The 17,794-nt window shown below is 45.4% G+C and overlaps 1 protein-coding gene across 2 annotated transcripts in view; it reads left to right on the top strand.

Annotated features, from left to right (window-relative positions):
• The window catches only part of USP32 (ubiquitin specific peptidase 32), a 113,655-nt gene that overhangs the window by 56,852 nt on the left and 39,009 nt on the right, over nt 1-17,794 (top strand). For both annotated transcript variants that reach the window (XM_069971776.1, XM_069971775.1), the window contains exons 9-15: nt 204-266; nt 1,981-2,064; nt 8,910-8,971; nt 9,053-9,155; nt 13,694-13,874; nt 15,265-15,440; nt 17,298-17,438. In XM_069971776.1, the coding sequence (XP_069827877.1) occupies nt 204-266; nt 1,981-2,064; nt 8,910-8,971; nt 9,053-9,155; nt 13,694-13,874; nt 15,265-15,440; nt 17,298-17,438 (810 nt within the window). The remainder of the gene's footprint in view (nt 1-203; nt 267-1,980; nt 2,065-8,909; nt 8,972-9,052; nt 9,156-13,693; nt 13,875-15,264; nt 15,441-17,297; nt 17,439-17,794) is intronic.

The following is a 17,794-nucleotide window of genomic DNA, read 5'->3' as shown; positions in this document are numbered from 1 at the left end:
CTCATTATTTCTGTACATTCGCTATATATAATATATATACAAAAACACACACACACACACTGCTATCTGCTAACACCTGACTTGTAATCCTGAATCTGTATGAATTAGTATTTCTATAAATCCCACCACTTTATACGGCTTTATGGAATGACTGCAGGAAATCCAGTTCTTAAATCTGCTTAATAACGCCCTTTACCTTACAGGAATTACACTTGAATCTCTCGGATATCATAGACAATATATTAAATACGCATGACACAACTAAGGTAAGCTGCTCTACCACATGCTATCTATATAGAACTGTGGCTCAGAAATGAGGTTGACTGTGTTTTTGTGTGCGTTAAAAAAAAACAAAAAACTGATTTGTCTTGATCCGTTTTTTTAAATAACGGAAGTCAATGGAAAAACTGCTCAAAATGAATCCACACAAATGCAAATTTTTTTTTTTTTACTGTTTTCTATATGAAATATAAGGCTATACATCCGGCCACTAGGTGTCACTTTTCCTGAAAAGCTGCAGTTGAGACTCCATCACTAAGGCCAATTGGTCTTTAGTAATAGCAAAAAAAAAAGAAAAGGAAATCATTCAGTGAGGATGAATGCTGATTGGCCAGCTGCAGTGCATGCCCCCTGCACACGCCCCCTGCACACTGCCCCTGCACATGCTCCTTGTACACTGCAGATGAGTAAACTAAGGGCCCTAGTACATGCAGTGATAATTGTCCAATTATCTCTGTGTAATAGAGACAACGATCAGCCGATGACAGAGATTCGGACCTAAAATCATTTGCTGCCGACCACATATTGCTACGTGTAATAGCGATGCACGGCCGGCAGCTAACCATTAAATAAACTGGTGTACACAGGGCCGATTCTGGGGTCTGTGCCGCCTGAGGCGAACCTCAGGCCGCCGCCCCCCTCACTGGCACTCGAACAACCCCCCCCCCCACCCGCGCGCGCGGGCCCGCGGCAAGCCCACCACCAACATACACTACCGCCCCCACCTCCCTGGAACAGCCAGGGGCCGCGGCCGCCGGACCTCTTCAAGGCGGATCTGCCCCTTTAAAAGCAGGGGGCTCCGCTACCACTAGCTGTTCTAACCAGTCCATTGAGCTTCCGGGACAGGTCACCTGATGCACGCCGGCCCCGTAAGCTCACAGCTCCAACCCTGTGCGCCGCACCTCTCTATTCTCCTGCTCGGTGGCATACATGTAACAGCTGACCGCACAGGACCGCGGGAGAGGTGCGGCGCACGGGGCTGGACCGGTGAGCTTACGGGGCCGGCGTGCATCAGGTGACCTGTCCCGGAAGCTCAATGGACTGGTTAGAACAGCTAGTGGTAGCGGAGCCCCCTGCTTTTAAAGGGGCAGATCCGCCTTGAAGAGGTCCGGCGGCCGCGGCCCCTGGCTGTTCCAGGGAGGTGGGGGCGGTAGTGTATGTTCTGGAGGGGCCCGGCAGGCGGCCCTACAACTGATAATCTGGGCGGCCCAGTGCCGCCCCCTGCAGGACCGCAAAATCTGCCGCCTGAGGCGGAATACTCATTCCGCCTCATGGCAGAAGCGGGCCTGGGTGTACATTGCCTGCCCACACTTCTGATCTTCTCCTGCCCTCTGCTTTCACTGCCGGCGCCACAACTGCAGTTTAGAGCGGCCTGTCAGCTCAGACAGCTCCAGCCACCGTGGAGGGAGTGAAAGTAGAGGGCAGGAGAAGACCAGGAGTGTGGGCATGCAATGTATACCAGTTTAGGCCAAGGTCTGCATGGACATCGCTAACAATGTCCGTGCAGTCCATACTAATCGATGTACCATCTAGCAGATCTGTGCTCATTTACATAATTTACTGAACTGCCATCGGCCCATCCAATAGGACCCTAACTGCTGGAGAACATGGACGGCATACATAAGGCGGACGTTAACTGTATAGTTGCTGGGGATTTTTGTAGTACTTTAAGGTACTTGATAATTTTTTCATCTCTTACAGAGCGGCCATCTCACCCTGGAGGATTACCAGATTTGGAGTGTTAAAAGCGCTCTCGCCAATGAGTTCTTAAACCTTCTCTTCCAGGTAAGTATTTTAGTTTTCTAATAATTATGGAATTATATTCTTCTTTGTGAGTAGATGTTGTTTTACCTATTATGAGAATAACCGTCCTTAATATATTGCATCAAACATTAGATAATTTATTATTGTCACTTGTTATTTGCAGTCGTGGTGTTCTGCGTATCTGAGTTTCGGAATATGGGTGTCTCTTTAAAATATTAATGCTCTCTACTGAAGTTAAAGGGATACTCTGCTTAAAATTCTTTTTCTTTTGTATCAACTGGTTTCAGAAAGTTATTTATATTTGTAATTTACTTCTATTTAAAAATCTTCTGTCTTCCAGTACTTATCAGCTGCTGTACGTCCTACAGGAAGTGGTGTATTCTCTCCATTCTGACACAGTACTCTCTGCTGCCACCTCTGTCCATGTCATGAACTGTCCAGAGCAGGAGAGGTTTTCTATGAGGATTTGCTGCTGCTCTGGACAGTTCCTGACATGGACAGAGGTGGCAGCAGAGAGCACTGTGCCAGACTGGAGGGGATACACCACTTCCTGCAGGACGTACAGCAGCTGATAAGTTCTGGACGACTGGAGATTTTTAAAGAGAAGTAATTTACTAATTAATACTTTCAAAAAGTAAGAGTCAAGAAGATAATCCCCTTTAAACAATATAGAGAACAGAATGACGAGGGAACTTGTGCAGTTGTTCTCCTTGCTGTCCGTTGCGGAGGAAGGTAAGTGGTGGCCAGGGCCGTTTCTGCCATGAGGCGGAATGAGTATTCCGCCTCAGGCGGCAGATTCTGCGCCCCTGCAGGGGGCGGCAGACGGCAGCCCTGCAGCCGCTCACCTGTCCTGCCGCAGCCGTCCCGTCCTGCCGTCAACGCTTACCGCTGTCCCGCGCCGTCAGTCAGCAGCTGTCATCGCCCTCCAGCGAGTCGTGAGTGCCCGGGGTCAGCGGGGGCATCGCGGCCCCCGCTGACCCCAGGCACTCACGACTCTCTGGAGGGCGATGACAGCTGCTGACTGACGGCACTGGAGCGCGGAAAGGAACAGCGGTGAGCGTTGGCGGTGGGACGGGACGGCTGCGGCAGGACAGGTGAGCGGCTGCAGGGTGGGGAGACCGCGGTGAGCGTTGGCGGTGATGACAGCTGCTGACTGTCGGTGAGGGACAGCGGTAAGCGGGACGGGACGGCTGCTGCAGGACAGGTGAGTGGCTGCAGGGCCGGGCCAAGGGGGGGGGGGGGTGCAGGCGCGGGTGATTCGGTTGCGGCGGTGGGGGGGGGTTGTTGCTGTGAGGGGGCGGCCGCCTGAGGTTTGCCTCAGGCGGCAGAAACCCCAGAATCGGCCCTGGTGGTGGCCGCTTTAGGTCAGAGGAAAGAGCAGCTGTGTTTTGTTCATTGGTTAATCGGTCGTCTCATTATATCCCACTGAAATTGTTCTGAAGCCGAGAGTCTGAAAAAAGGAGCCAAAATCCGTCACAGGCGATTACTCCTAGTCAGATCGATTAAATAAATGACAGTAAGAGAGTAAGGGATGAAAATTGGCCGTTCTGGCCGTACATATTCCGTTATGGTAGAGGTAAACTATGCAAGAGGAGAAGCCAGGCTTATCTCTACTACATTTATTATCCGACGTTCATGTTTTCATCGCACTTTATGATGGCAATTAGTTTCCTCCCCATATATATATATATAATATATGAAAATCCCCATTCCTGCAGACCCCAAAATCTGCACCCCATAGTGTTCACCCTTTTCATTTTGGGTCTAAAGTGTGACTCTTTATCAAGAAAGAAAACCTCTCCTATGGAGTTCTAAATGGCGACTCCTATTTTCTGGCACATATATTTTTAGTGCATTGTATACAGAGTGTAACTTGAAGGGTTAAAAGTTTTTAGGTTTTTGTCGCCTACATTTTCTTTTATTGATTAGAGTCAGATACTAAAACTTTTTTTTATACTCTAATCTGTTTCTGTTTTCTGACTTTCATTTTTTTAATTTCACAATTTGTACAGTGCTATGGAGGCGGCCATATTGCCTGGGCTGTTAACAGCATTTAGTGACATGCTTTACAGCCAGGCTTATGGACATAGATGACAATAGACAGACTCTGTCCCCTTGAGATGAATGTGAGACATTACTGAGCGCGCTCTGTGACTTATGAAGAGGTCATTCCACAGGGAGCTGCTATTGTCTCCTCTATCTACTGGTGACAGATGACGCTGCAATGCTGTACAGATCACTTTTCTGCAGCCTCCTCTTATCCCTACAGACACAACAGGAAGTCTCAGCTTAGTTTTATCCCTAGTGGTGAGAATGAGAACTACAAGATATCAGTCTCTTTGCAGATAATGGCATATTTGCCAAATAAACACAAAGTTTCTTACAATCGCCTGGACTATTGATTTCTGCAAAAAAACCCGACAGTGACACTTTACCCTCTTAAGTACCAGTACGTCATGCGCCCATAAGAGGTGTTCAGAGCGGGGACGTGCGGCGACCCCGCTATGAACCGCGGCGGTCCCGGGGGCCGCTTGTAGCCCAGGACCGCAGGTATTAGCGGGTATGGTCCGATCGCCGTGCCCGCTAATACAGTAATCAGATGCAGCTGTCAAACATGACTGTCAAAAAGCCCCCTCCCCTAATAAAAGTCTGAATCACCCCCCTTTTCCCAGGCTTTAAATAAAAGTAAATAAATAAACATGTTTGCTATTGCCGCGTGCGTAATCGCCCGAACTATTGATTAATCACATTACTGATCTCGCACGGTAAACGGCGTCAGCGCAAATAAATCCCAAAGTGCAAAATTGCGCATTTTTGGTCGCGTCAAATCCAGAAAAAATGTAATAAAAAGGGATCAAAAAGTCGCATATGCGCAAACAAGGTACCGATAGAAAGTAAACATCATGGCGCAAAAAATGACACCTGACACAGCCCCATAGACCAAAGGATAAAAGCGCTATAAGCCTGAAAATGGAGCGATTTTAAGGAACGTATATTAACAATGGTTTGAATTTTTTTAACAGGCCATCAGATACAATATAAGTTATACATGTTATATATCTTTTTAATCGTAACGACTTGAGGAACATTCATAACAAGTCAGTTTTACCCCAGGGTGAATGGCGTAAAAACAAATACCCCCCAAATAAAAGAAATGCGTTTTTTTGTTCAATTTCACCACACATTGAATTTTTTTCTGGTTTTGCAGTGCACTTTATGCAAAAATTCAGCCTGTCATTGCAAAGTACAATTAGTGATGCAAAAAATAAGGGCTCATGTGGGTTTCTAGGTGGAAAAATGCAAGTACTATGGCCTTTTAAACACAAGGAGGAAAAACTGAAAACGCAAAAACGAAAATGGGCCCCGTCCTTAAAGGGTTAAGGAAGCCGCTTCTCTCATCTCTACCACGCCGAAAAAACAAAAAATTAAAGGGGTTGACTCGGTAAAATGATATTTAACTACGCTGTGGGGGAGTTATGCTGTCAGTGAGGTATACTTACCTGTCCCGCTCCACCGCCACTACTGCTCGATTCTGGGCCGCCCTCTCACTGCAGCTGTCAGCGACTTCATTCTTAATAATAATAATAATAATAATAACAACAAATTAAGCAAAGCAGTCATCAAAATCCTTGCAACATATCTAGACGTTTGTACATGAAACACAAAGTCTGGAAACAAAACTTCTACCAGTCACGGTTGATGCTGCACTTACAGGTATAGAAACATTAGCGCAGTCCGCATACCTATTCAATAGTTAAATGACAAGTTCCATGAAAAACTTTTTCCCAGTAATTGAAGCACATTACAAAGTTATATAACTCTGCAATATGCTTCAATCACCTTACTGCCTCCCTTCCCTGTCTTTTCCCCCCTCCTCCCCCCAGCAGGAAGTGTAAGAAACTCACAGATGCCTAATTACTGTCCTCACCAAGCTCTTCTCTTAGCTCCTTCTTGTGACAATGAGTCATCAGCAGGAGGGCTGCTCTAGCTCCTGTTACACCAGCCTCCCCCTCCCCTGCCTTGTCAGGTGACTCAGCTTGCTCAGCTCCAATTGGCTGAACAACTGCAAGCCATCTGAGTCCTTGTCACTTGCTTATCTTCTCTCCGACTGACTCCCAGCACATAGGCAGCCTCCCCCCTCCCCTCATACTCTCCCCTGCTGCAGCCATGGCTTGCAGTTGTTCAGACAATCGGAGCTGAGCAAGCTGAGTCATCTGACAAGGCAGGGGAGGGGGAGGCTGGTGTAACAGGAGCTAGAGCAGCCCTCCTGCTGATGACTCATCGTCACAAGAAGAAGCCGGGAGAAGAACTTGGTGAGGACAGTACTTAGGTATCTGAGTTTCTTACACTTCCTGGTGGGGGGTTGAGGGGGAAAAGACAGGGAAGGGGGCAGATAGGTGATTGAAGCACATTACTTAATTATATAACTTTGTAATGTGCTTCAATTACTGAGAAAGTTTTTCATGGCACTTGAAGAACACTTGTAATGTGCAAATATTGGATTCTTAGGGTTAAACCTATGAGTAGCAGAGGACGTGGCATATAACGCGCACTGCCCCATGAATCTTTCACTTATGCTTTCCCAAAACTCGAAATATCTTGTTGGATTAAATGTGAAGTGACATTCACCCCCGGGGAGCGGCAGCGCACGCACACGACTGTGAAAAGTCACTTTCAAAGGTCTTCAAACTGTATTTCTTGTGATTTGTGACCTCACATTATGCTCGCTCTCTAATCTGCCCCAATGACCAGAGGTGGGAATATATGGAGAACCAGTCCCTAGGCATGAAACAATGGGGGGGGGGGGTATGGACAGTGGGGGGTCCTGGGCACACTAGCTGTGAATAAGCTGTAGTGGTAAGGACCCCAGCTATTATATCCCTACAGCAATACAATACGTGCTTCCCAGCCTTATACTGCATTAGCTGTTATGTTGCACATCATCATCATCATCATCATCAGTTTAACACTTTACTGCCAGGAGTTTTTGGAAACCGTGCACCTCCTGGAGCCAAATAAAACCGATATTACAACCCACCTACCCCCATATAATTTTTTATATTCGACACCTGACACAATATTGAAATGCCACTCTGCTGTATATACACTGGGAGCACCTTCATGCAATTTTGTGTCTAAATTATTTTATTTTTTTTTTATTATAAAAATTGATATTTGAGGCTACAAATTGTGACCCAAGCAGAAAGTTATACACGCCATGTGTATATGCCGTTGTTTTGAGATTAGAATACTTCTCGACAATACATCGAGATCATCAGACAATTACAGTGTCAAGGCTGTCCCCTTTTTTGTTAAGCTTTTGATGCATTTAATGGATTGTTAAAAAGGTTGTCTGGAAAGAATTCATGCTTAGCCATGCTGACAGTGCTGTATACTTACCTGTCCCGCTTCCCTGCCGGTTCCTGGGCTGCCCACTCTGCACTTCTGTCAGTGTTTTCATATCATTCAATGACGTCCCGTCCCTATAGGAAATAACTGGTAAGCTTAAACCAGTTCCATTGGGAGCAGCACGTCATCGAATGTTTTCAGAACACCGACAGCGACCTAGAGACAGGTAAGTATTACTGACATGTACCCTGGCAGTTCCCAGACAACCTCTTTAACCTATGCATTTATGCATGTAACTGCAAGGATTATGTGTATAGGATTTCTGAGGATGGGTTTAAGGATCAGTTAATGATTTTTAAAGGAGAAGTCTGGTAAAGACTTTAGTATTATATTGCCGCTCAAAAGTTATACAAGTCAACAATATACACTTTTTATGGGAAATGCTTATAAAGTGCTTTTTGGCATCAAGGCTTCACTTCCTGGATAACATGGTGACGTCACTTCCTGGATAACATGGTGATGTCACGACCCGACTCCCAGAGCTGTGCGGGGTGTGGCTGCTGGAGAGGATGATGGCAGGGGGACACTGAGGGACACAGGGCACTGAAGGACACTGAGTATCCCTTTGCCATCATCCTCTCCAGCAGCCACAGCCCGCACAGCTCTGGGAGTCGGGTCGTGACATCACCGTGTTATCCAGGAAGTGACATCACTGTTATCCAGGAAGTGACATCACCATGTTATCCAGGAAGTGACGTCACAGTGTTATGCGGGAAGGGACATCACCGTTTTATCCTGGAAGTGACGTCACCGTGTTTTCCAGGAAGTGACGTCACCGTGTTATCCAGGAAGTGACGTCACCGTGTTATCCAGGAAGTGACGTCACCGTGTTATCCAGGAAGTGACGTCACCGTGTTATCCAGGAAGTGACGTCACCGTGTTATCCAGGAAGTGACGTCACCGTGTTATCCAGGAAGTGACGTCACCGTGTTATCCAGGAAGTGACGTCACCGTGTTATCCAGGAAGTGAATCCTTGATGCAGTAGTAAGTGCAGGGAAAAAAGCACTTTATAAGCTTTATTTATTTCCCATAATAAGTCTATATTGGTGAGTTTTATAACTTTTGGGGGCAAAAACAAAAATGACCTTCGTCTATTGGTAATAACGGACACAAATAATTGGTTTCCGGCATGCATTTGATGCATACATAACCTCCTATACATATGGGGATTCTTGTTGGTATAGACTAATACTCTTGAGGTGAGGACTGAAGGCAGAAACTTTAAAACTGAGCCTTAGTTTGTATGTATATGGGCCCCCGAGTTGCAGTTGTCTGGATCCATCCTGGAGTTTGTATAGAAATGTTTGTTATTTTGATCCAAGCCGACCGGGCAGAGATGCGGTTATGGCCTCAGAAGGCAAAGCAAGAAGCTGATTGGCCACTAATGGTATTCTTCTTACTAAGGTAAAGCCTTTATCTGCTGTTTTACGTTGTCGTGTTCTCTCTTTATTTGTAGGTTTGCCACATAGTTTTGGGTTTAAGACCAGCCACTCCGGAAGAAGAAGGGCAGATCATCAGGTACAGCGTTTCCGTTCATGTCCTGGATTATGTGAACGGCGTTTTGCAACCTAATTTTCTAACCTATGTTTTTGCCTGCAGGGGGTGGTTGGAAAGAGAGAGTCGCCATGGTCTCCAGTTTGGACACAACTGGTTCCTTATATCTATGCAGTGGTGGCAGCAGTGGAAGGAATATGTGAAATACGTAAGTAATACTATACTATATGCGTCAGGAAAAGTGAATTGTAGTTTGGTAACGCGATAACCAGTAACTGTAAGGTTAGGTTTATATCTTCGAGGTCTGTGGAAATGGACATAGATGAGCTCCATTTGTGTCAGGTTGTCATAATCAGCGGATCCATAGGAAACTGGTGACAAACACAGGTGTAAAGCTAGCCCAGGGCTGAGCACACATCTGTGTTGGGTCGTCTGTTGCAGATTCCGGTTAAAATGATAGACACCATTTTGAAATCCAGTGGGGGTCCTCCAGGCTCTGTTGGGGTCTGGTGTGCAGTGAATCCGCCTGCTTCATCTATCACGGTTTAATGGCATCTACCACAGAGGCCGTGAGCGGAGCCCCCAACACTGGTGTGGCCTCGGCTTCATCCCCATTTATTCTTCAGTACTTAATAAGGTAAAGCCAAGTTGGATGCCGCCCTAGGGAGCCCTGGAAACCATGGATACAACCATAGACCATAGGCTGTACCCATGGTTTCTTGGCAGCCCTAGGGCGACACCCAACTTCTGCAGCCGCAGGGAATTGAGCACCGAGCATTTTGATTTGGATAACGTTGCCGTATCCAAGCAGTTCGACAAGAACTGTGATGTACTTTTCTATACGCGGTCTGTACGAGGAGGTTGTGATGTGCTGTTCTTTACACGGTCTGTACAAGGAGGTTGTGATGTGCTGTTCTATACGCGGTCTGTACGAGGAGGTTGTGATGTGCTGTTCTATACACAGTCTGTACGAGGAGGTTGTGATGTGCTTTTATATACACGGTCTGTACGAGGAGGTTGTGATGTGCTGTTCTATATACGGTCTGTACTAGGAGATTGTGATGTGCTTTTATATACACTGTAGGAGGAGGTTGTGATGTGTTTTTATATACACGGTCTGTACGAGGAGGTTGTGATGTGCTGTTCTATACACGGTCTGTACTAGGAGGTTGTGATGTGCTGTTCTATACACGGCCTGTACAAGGAGGTTGTGATGTGCTGTTCTATACACGGTCTGTACAAGGAGGTTGTGATGTGCTTTTCTATACACGGTCTGTACGAGGAGGTTGTGTTGCACGTTAAATGGAATGGCTAAATGATGACCTAATTCCAGGAATCCGGTGGCTCATCTAGTGGACAAGTGGAAATGTCTGGTGACAGACAAGTGTAACAGCTTTTCTTTCCACCGTCATCGCTTTGACATGTGCCACATCAGCCCCCGAGCCAGACATTATCTACGCAGTGTGGAAAAGCAGAAAACATAGGAAATGCATAAATATCCAATAGCAAAGGTGCCAAACTGCTGCTCCGATCACTAAAGAAACCCAGAGTAGTCATGTATTTAAGCATACCCCCCACCTAAAGTCATGTATGTAAACGTGCACCCCCCACCTAAAGTCATGTATGTAAACGTGCACCCCCCACCTAAAGTCATGTATGTAAGCGCGCACCCCCCACCTAAAGTCATGTATGTAAGCGCGCACCCCCCACCTAAAGTCATGTATGTAAGCGCGCACCCCCACCTAAAGTCATGTATGTAAGCGCGCACCCCCCACCTAAAGTCATGTATGTAAGCGCGCACCCCCCACCTAAAGTCATGTATGTAAACGTGCACCCCCCACCTAAAGTCATGTATGTAAGCGCGCACCCCCCACCTAAAGTCATGTATGTAAGCGCGCACCCCCCACCTAAAGTCATGTATGTAAGCGCGCACCCCCACCTAAAGTCATGTATGTAAGCGCGCACCCCCCACCTAAAGTCATGTATGTAAGCGCGCACCCCCCACCTAAAGTCATGTATGTAAGCGCGCACCCCCCACCTAAAGTCATGTATGTAAGCGCGCACCCCCCACCTAAAGTCATGTATGTAAGCATACCCCTAGCATAAGAGGCAGTGTCAAAATTATTTCAGGGTTTGTGATCGCAAACAGCTTTGCAATACATTTTATTTTTTTATGTTTAAACGTTATACATATGGCCACAAGGTGTCTCCCTTCACTGCTGTGGCGCATTAACATCCAGTAGCAGAGAATCCTCTGGGTGCTTGCATTGTATGGTCAGCTCTCCTGTTACACAGCACCAAAACCTCTGTAACCACACAGTGACATCATACTGACTATACTGAGTTGTTGAATAATAAAGAGTGTTGTCTCCTGCTAAGCTGCAGAGCTGATGATATAATAAGCAGACGCTAATTGCCCTCCCGGCCGGAGAGGAGGATGTTACAGTAGTCCAAGCGGGAAATGAGAGCATGGACCAGCAGTTTGGTGGAGTCAGGGGTGATACGTATCATCATGCAGCACAGTTTGGCCGTATGTATAACAGTGAATTAAGTATAGAAAACATAAATATAGCAACCCCTGTAAAGGTGCACTTAAAGGAGAAGTCTGGAGTATTGTATTGCCACCCAAAAGTTATACAAATCCCCAATTTACACTTATTACAGGAAATGCTTATAAAGTGTTTTTTTTCCCTGCACTTACTACTGCATCAAGGCTTCACTTCCTGGATAACACGGTGATGTCACTTCCTGGATAGCATGTTGATGGCACTTCCTGGATAACATGCTGATGTCACTTCCTAAATAACATGGTGATGTCACTTCCTGGATAACATGCTGATGTCACTTCCTAAATAACATGGTGATGTCACTTCCTGGATAACGTGGTGATGTCTCTTCCTGGATAACATGGTGATGTCCCGACTCCCAGAGCTGTTTTGGCTGTGGCTGCTGGAGAGGATGATGGCAGAGGGATGCTTAGTTTCCCTCCATCGCCCTGTGTCCCCCTGCCATCATCCTCTCCAGCTGCCACAGCCAAAACAGCTCTGGGAGTCGGAAGTGACATCACCGTGTTATCCAGGAAGTGACATCACCGTGTTATCCAGGAAGTGACAGCACCGTGTTATCCAGGAAGTGACATCACCATGTTATCCAGGAAGTGACATCACCATGTTATCCAGGAAGTGACATCACCGTGTTATCCAGGAAGTGAAGCCTTGATGCAGTAGTAAGTGCAGGGAAAAAAACACTTTATGTGCATTTCCTGTAATAAGTGTATATTGGGGATTTCTATAACTTTTGGGGGGGCAATACAATACTTTGAAGGAGAAGTCTGGTGAAATTTTTATTAGTGTTTTTTTTCCCTTTTCACTAGTAACTAGCTGCCAGTTTGCACCCAGAACATCTCTGCATTTGTGTGCAGAATGGAACATAATTTTTTTATTATATGATGTAGAGATGGATCGCGGTTAGTTTATTCTCTCCTTATGCGGTAAACATTTCATGTTGTGAATCTATAATATGGCGGTGGTAATAATCCCTGCCTACTGACATGAGAATGTGCTGCGGCTGCAGACAGAATGGTAGAAGCTGCCAGAAGTGCATTTACAGAGACGCTATAAAGCGCAGACAGGATCCCTGGCACCGCAGGTTTTATACTGCGTCTGATGGAGTAGGAGCTGTATGAGGCGCTCATCTCTTACACTGGCATCATTAGTGGTAAAATAATTCACAAAAGCCGCCACTGCCTGAATGATGACTCTTTAGTACAGAAAAAGTTAAAAGGATATTTAATTTTTTTGTGTCAATAACTTTCTGTATGTTTTGTACTTTAAGGGTCTGTTCACACGCACAGACTCGCTGCGTAAAACTCGCACAGAACTCGCATCAAACTCGCACGAAAGTAGATGCGTTCTTTGTGGTGTTGAACTCGCCCGTGAAAATCATGTGAAAATCAAAACTCGCATGTAAAAATCACACCAAACATGCAGCGAGAATACACATACATTAACTTAATAGCAATCCGTATCACTGTGGATTTATGTGCGAGAAACTAGCAGCGATAAATACGCAGCGAGTCTGTACGTGTGAACAGACCCTAAAGGGGTATTCAGCTCAAACATAATTTTTCATATGTTGCTGCTCATTGTGAGACTAACAATTCCTTCCACACTTGTTATTATCTATTCAGTATCCTTTCCCCAGTTCTCAGCTGCTGCTTTCTGCTGAAGACACAAAAATCTGTGTCTGAGCTGTTTAGTCCATCTCATCGCCCACCCCCCTCCCAGATGGCTGATGTAAACAAGTCCCTATCTGTAACTTTGTAATGCAGGGAGGATTAATCACAGGGAGTTCATCAGCAACCTGATTACCCCTTCCATCATTACAAAGAAGCTACAATGTTGCAGATACAGCCACCGACCTGATTACATCCGCCGTCTCAAAAGGGAGGAGGGGGAGACAGAGAGAGAGGTTCACACACAGATTTTTTTTGTCTTCAGCAGAAAGCATCTATCTATCTATCTATCTATCTATCTATCTATCTATCTCCTATCTATCTATCTATCTCCTATCTATCTATCTATCTCCTATCTATCTATCTATCTATCTATCTATCTATCTATCTATCTCCTATCTATCTCCTATCTATCTATCTCCTATCTATCTATCCATCTATCTATCTATCAATCCATCGTACTTAGTCACTTCTTTTTTATTTCTTATTGTATTCTCCTTTATTTTTTCTAGGAATCTAAACCCATAGTTATTGAGCCGTCTCCGTCAGTAAATGGCAGCCGATACTCACTGGGATCGTCATTGGATCAAAGGGAAGATGACAGGACGGGCACTAATGTACATAGCACTACAGAGGAGAAATCCTGCGATAACATCTCTTCTGCATCGGAGGCTTCAGAGTCAACAACCAGCAGTAAGGAGTGGGGCTTTTATCTCTGCCCATAGGGAAATGAATAGGATTTCCATTACACAAGGCAGTAGGAAAAATGGCCGAAAATCTAATCAGGTGTCTGTACATCTGTTTTTGTGCGATCATACGTCCCGGAGGCTTAATCCGCACTAATGCACAACAGAGTCACATAGACCTGCAATGCAGTCAGAACTTAGAGGAACTTGTATCACATGAGGTCAGACTTTACACTGATCAGCCATAACATTAAAACCACCTGGGCAGTATTGTGTCCCTGTCATATGTCCCATTGTAATGTTGAGATGTGAAGCAGATGAAGAAAGTGTTTGGGGGTTGCACAGAGTTAATGGGAATGTATTATTGAAGTCAATAGGATTTCTTCTTTAATGGAACCTGTCGGGCCCTGTTTTGTGGTGCCTCTGGTTTGGGGGTCCCTAGGACAACCCCATTACATTTTGTTCACATTTAAACTTTCAAAATGAATAGTGTTTCATGCATGTGCGTGCTTAAAGGGGTATTCTGCTCAAACATAACTTGTAATATGTTGCTGCCCATGGTGAGACTAACAATTCATTCTATACTTGTTATCTATTCAGTCTCCTTCCCCCAGTTCTCAGCTGCTGCTTTCTGCTAAAAACACTGAAACCAGTGTGTGAGCTATTCTCTCCCCCTTCCCCCCCTTCTGAGATGGCTTATGTAAACAAGTCCCTATCTGCAACTTTTTAGTGATGGGAGGGGTAATCACAGTGAGTTCATCAACAACTTTACCTTGGTTAAATTCTCCCGGCATTACGGAAAAGCTACAAAGTTGCAGATACATCCAGCCAGGGACTTGTTTAAATCAGTTTAAATCAGGTGTCTCAGAAGGGAGGAGGGGGAGACGGAGAGAAAAGCTCACACACAGATTTTTGTGTCTTGAGCAGAAAGCAGCGGCTGAGAACTGGGGTAAGGAGACTGAATAGATAATAACAAGTATAGAAGGAATTAGTAGTTTCACTGTGAGCAGCAACGTATCCAAAGTTATTTTTGGGTGGAATGGCCCTTTAAGTTTATTTTGGTGTAACCAGTTCTGTGCTTAAAGGGGGTTATCCTTATAAAAAAAAACATGTTGCTTCTGGAAGAATGCGACCATCACTCTTGTCCTCCACTTTTGTGTGGCCTTGTAGCTCAGTTCTATTGCATTGAGTTGTTATGCTGCACACCTCCTGAGGACAGGGGTGGTGCTGTTTTTGAAAGAAAGTAGCCATAGTTATCTAATCCTAATCCTCCTGGATGGGCCTCCTAGTAGATGGGCTCCCCTTCTTGGATGTTTAATGTAACCTGTGTGCAATTCTTAATATGAAGATGTGACTATAATTCTATGCATCTAACCTGGCGCCTTGTTCTCTTCCAGTTTTCCTTTACTCCAGCACGCCGGGTGCAGACATGTGCTTTGCGCGCCAGCATAACTCTTCAGATAACAATAACCAGTGTATGAGCGGCTCCAATGGCAGCATATTAATGCAGCTTAATCCACAGAAACCCGGCGCCATTGACAACCAACCGCTGGTAACGCAGGAGAATGTGAAGGTGAGTTGTCCATTCAGCTGAGCTGCAAGATATCAGGATTATATTCTAATATAGACAGAAAAATGGAAAATTAGAAACAAAGTCACCAAAAATTCTTAAAAAATGTTCAACATAAAAACATTATTTAAGCAATGTGATTTTCTGATGACGCTGCCCCTTTAATGCATCAAAATAAGCGAAAGGTTATTTTACTTGACCTTAAATAGAACATAAGTAACACAATCTGCAGGGATTTCTGTCCGCCTGCTTGACAGGTGAGCGGGTAAATGCTTCATATTGGTGAGATCCCTGAATGGCAGACGTGTATCTCATTATAAGAACACTTTCACACTAGAATAATACAGACATGTTTCGTGGCCACCAATCCCAGCCCTGCCAAAAATAATGGAAAAAAAACGCTTGCCTTTTTTCTTACAAGAGCGACATGAGAAATGTAAGTTGAGCTGTGATTGGTGCTGTGGGTAGCAAACAATCTTACAATAAGACGGTGCCCTACATTTCCTCCTACAATATTGACTGACTGGGGCCCCATACACACGTCCGCGGCTGTTTTTACAGTCAGGAATTTCTTTAAAAATCAGTTACCTGCTGTACGGCAGCGACCTTGCACTCCAGATTGTGTGGTGGATCCCTGGGGAGAGAGCGGCCTCTTGTGGCCGGAGGCAGAATGCTGCCTCCAGCCTAAGGAAATAGGCAGGGAGGGAGACAATGGCTCATCTACCTGTCAAACTTTGCCAAATATAAAGGGGTAGTCCAGCCAGGACCCTCTTTTTTCAGAATGCCCGGGAAAACGATAGGTGAAAAAAAAAATAACATTCACTTCCTTCCCTGGCTCCCGCTCGCGGACATGACCGTGAAGTTGCGCACACTGTCATTTGGCGCACTGTAAACCTTTTTCCTGCGTACAGTCTTTTGTTCCTGTGCCAAAAAATTGTCGACTTTAAGTCCTGACTTCAGTTTTAAAGAGTAGTCGGGTTTGTCCTGTGAAATTTTGGGTTTATGTTTTGTTTTTTTTTTCCTTTTTCTGGACATTTTGGCATAAAGTAATGTACGCCAAAAATTGTCACAAAACCTTGCGGTAAGCACCACAAAGAGTTTGATTTATTCCCCCTGATGTGGAGGTATCCCCAAATTTTAGACCCTGCACTTACTACTGTGACAAACCGAGGGTCTTCCACCCTTCTCCAGTCATATGAGGGCAAACCTGGGATGGCTGGAGGGAGCCTTGTAAATGATATGTTAGCCAGTTTAGCCCCCAATATTTGTGGGCCGGGGGGTCGGATATCAGGGTGCATTAGAGGGTTCATGTTTAGGGGATTCGTATTACAGTTACAGGTAACCAACACAGACCTGAAGAAGGCCCTATTCTCCCTCCGTCACGCCAGTATATGTTCATATACCACAAAATGATGCTGGGTAGGCAATGTTATGGACACCATGATGGCCTATGGGTAGTGTTGAGTGGACCTGTCAAGATGTTCTGGTTTGGCAATATTAGCCAAACCTGAACGTTCTGTGTTTGATTCCCCTTGACTGCGTATGTTGAATGCTGCTCTATGGAGCCACAGACTGTATCCATGTTTTCCTGGCAGCCCTAGGGTGGCTTCCAACTTCTGCAGCCGCAGTGAATCAAGTGCAGAACGTTCGTGTTTGGCCAATGCTGCCAAACCCGAACATTTTAATACACGACCTATGGGTGATGGGTGCCTATGGCAGACGTGTGCTTCCCGAACCATCACTACCACCAACCAAGCTTGCCGCAGCCCTTGGATCTGGAAGGAGGACGTGGTAGTGACAGAGACTCTTCTAGAAATGTATGTAATATCACAGACCTGTATTCTCTGTTCTTTCTTCTAGGTTCCTTCCTTAACCCTGGAGGGGGGGCGCCTAAAACAAAGTCCATCTCTGCTTTGTGGAAAAGACTATGAAACTGTCCCAGAACCCGTGTGGCGAGCACTTTATCACTGGTATGGTGCCAACCTGTCCTTACCGAGGCCAGTAAGTAGTCATTGTCTTAGTGGATTGTTCTTCCTTTAGGAGTTAATGTAAGTCTGCTAGCGGCCAGACCTGGGGGGAGGCGATATAGTATATACCTGCAGCTATGATCTCTGCGATGGTGGACGTTAGTAGCACCTTGGTAGTTGACCTGAATTTATATAATCTACTATTAGAAGAGTTTTTGTTGGGCTCAGGCCCGGCCCTTTACCATTGTTATCTTTCTCACAATAGATTGGAGCATTGGGATGTTAGCGAAGCTTTATGTAAGCCTTAATCCTTCTAATGGATTTACTATTTCATCTTGTTCTGTCGTTTTCACGAGGAATAGTCTCAGAATTCTGACCTGAAATTACATT

This window comes from Dendropsophus ebraccatus, chromosome 5 (genome assembly GCF_027789765.1).
Source record: "Dendropsophus ebraccatus isolate aDenEbr1 chromosome 5, aDenEbr1.pat, whole genome shotgun sequence".
Taxonomy (NCBI): domain Eukaryota; kingdom Metazoa; phylum Chordata; class Amphibia; order Anura; family Hylidae; genus Dendropsophus; species Dendropsophus ebraccatus.
This window is presented reverse-complemented; position numbering and strand designations above follow the sequence as displayed.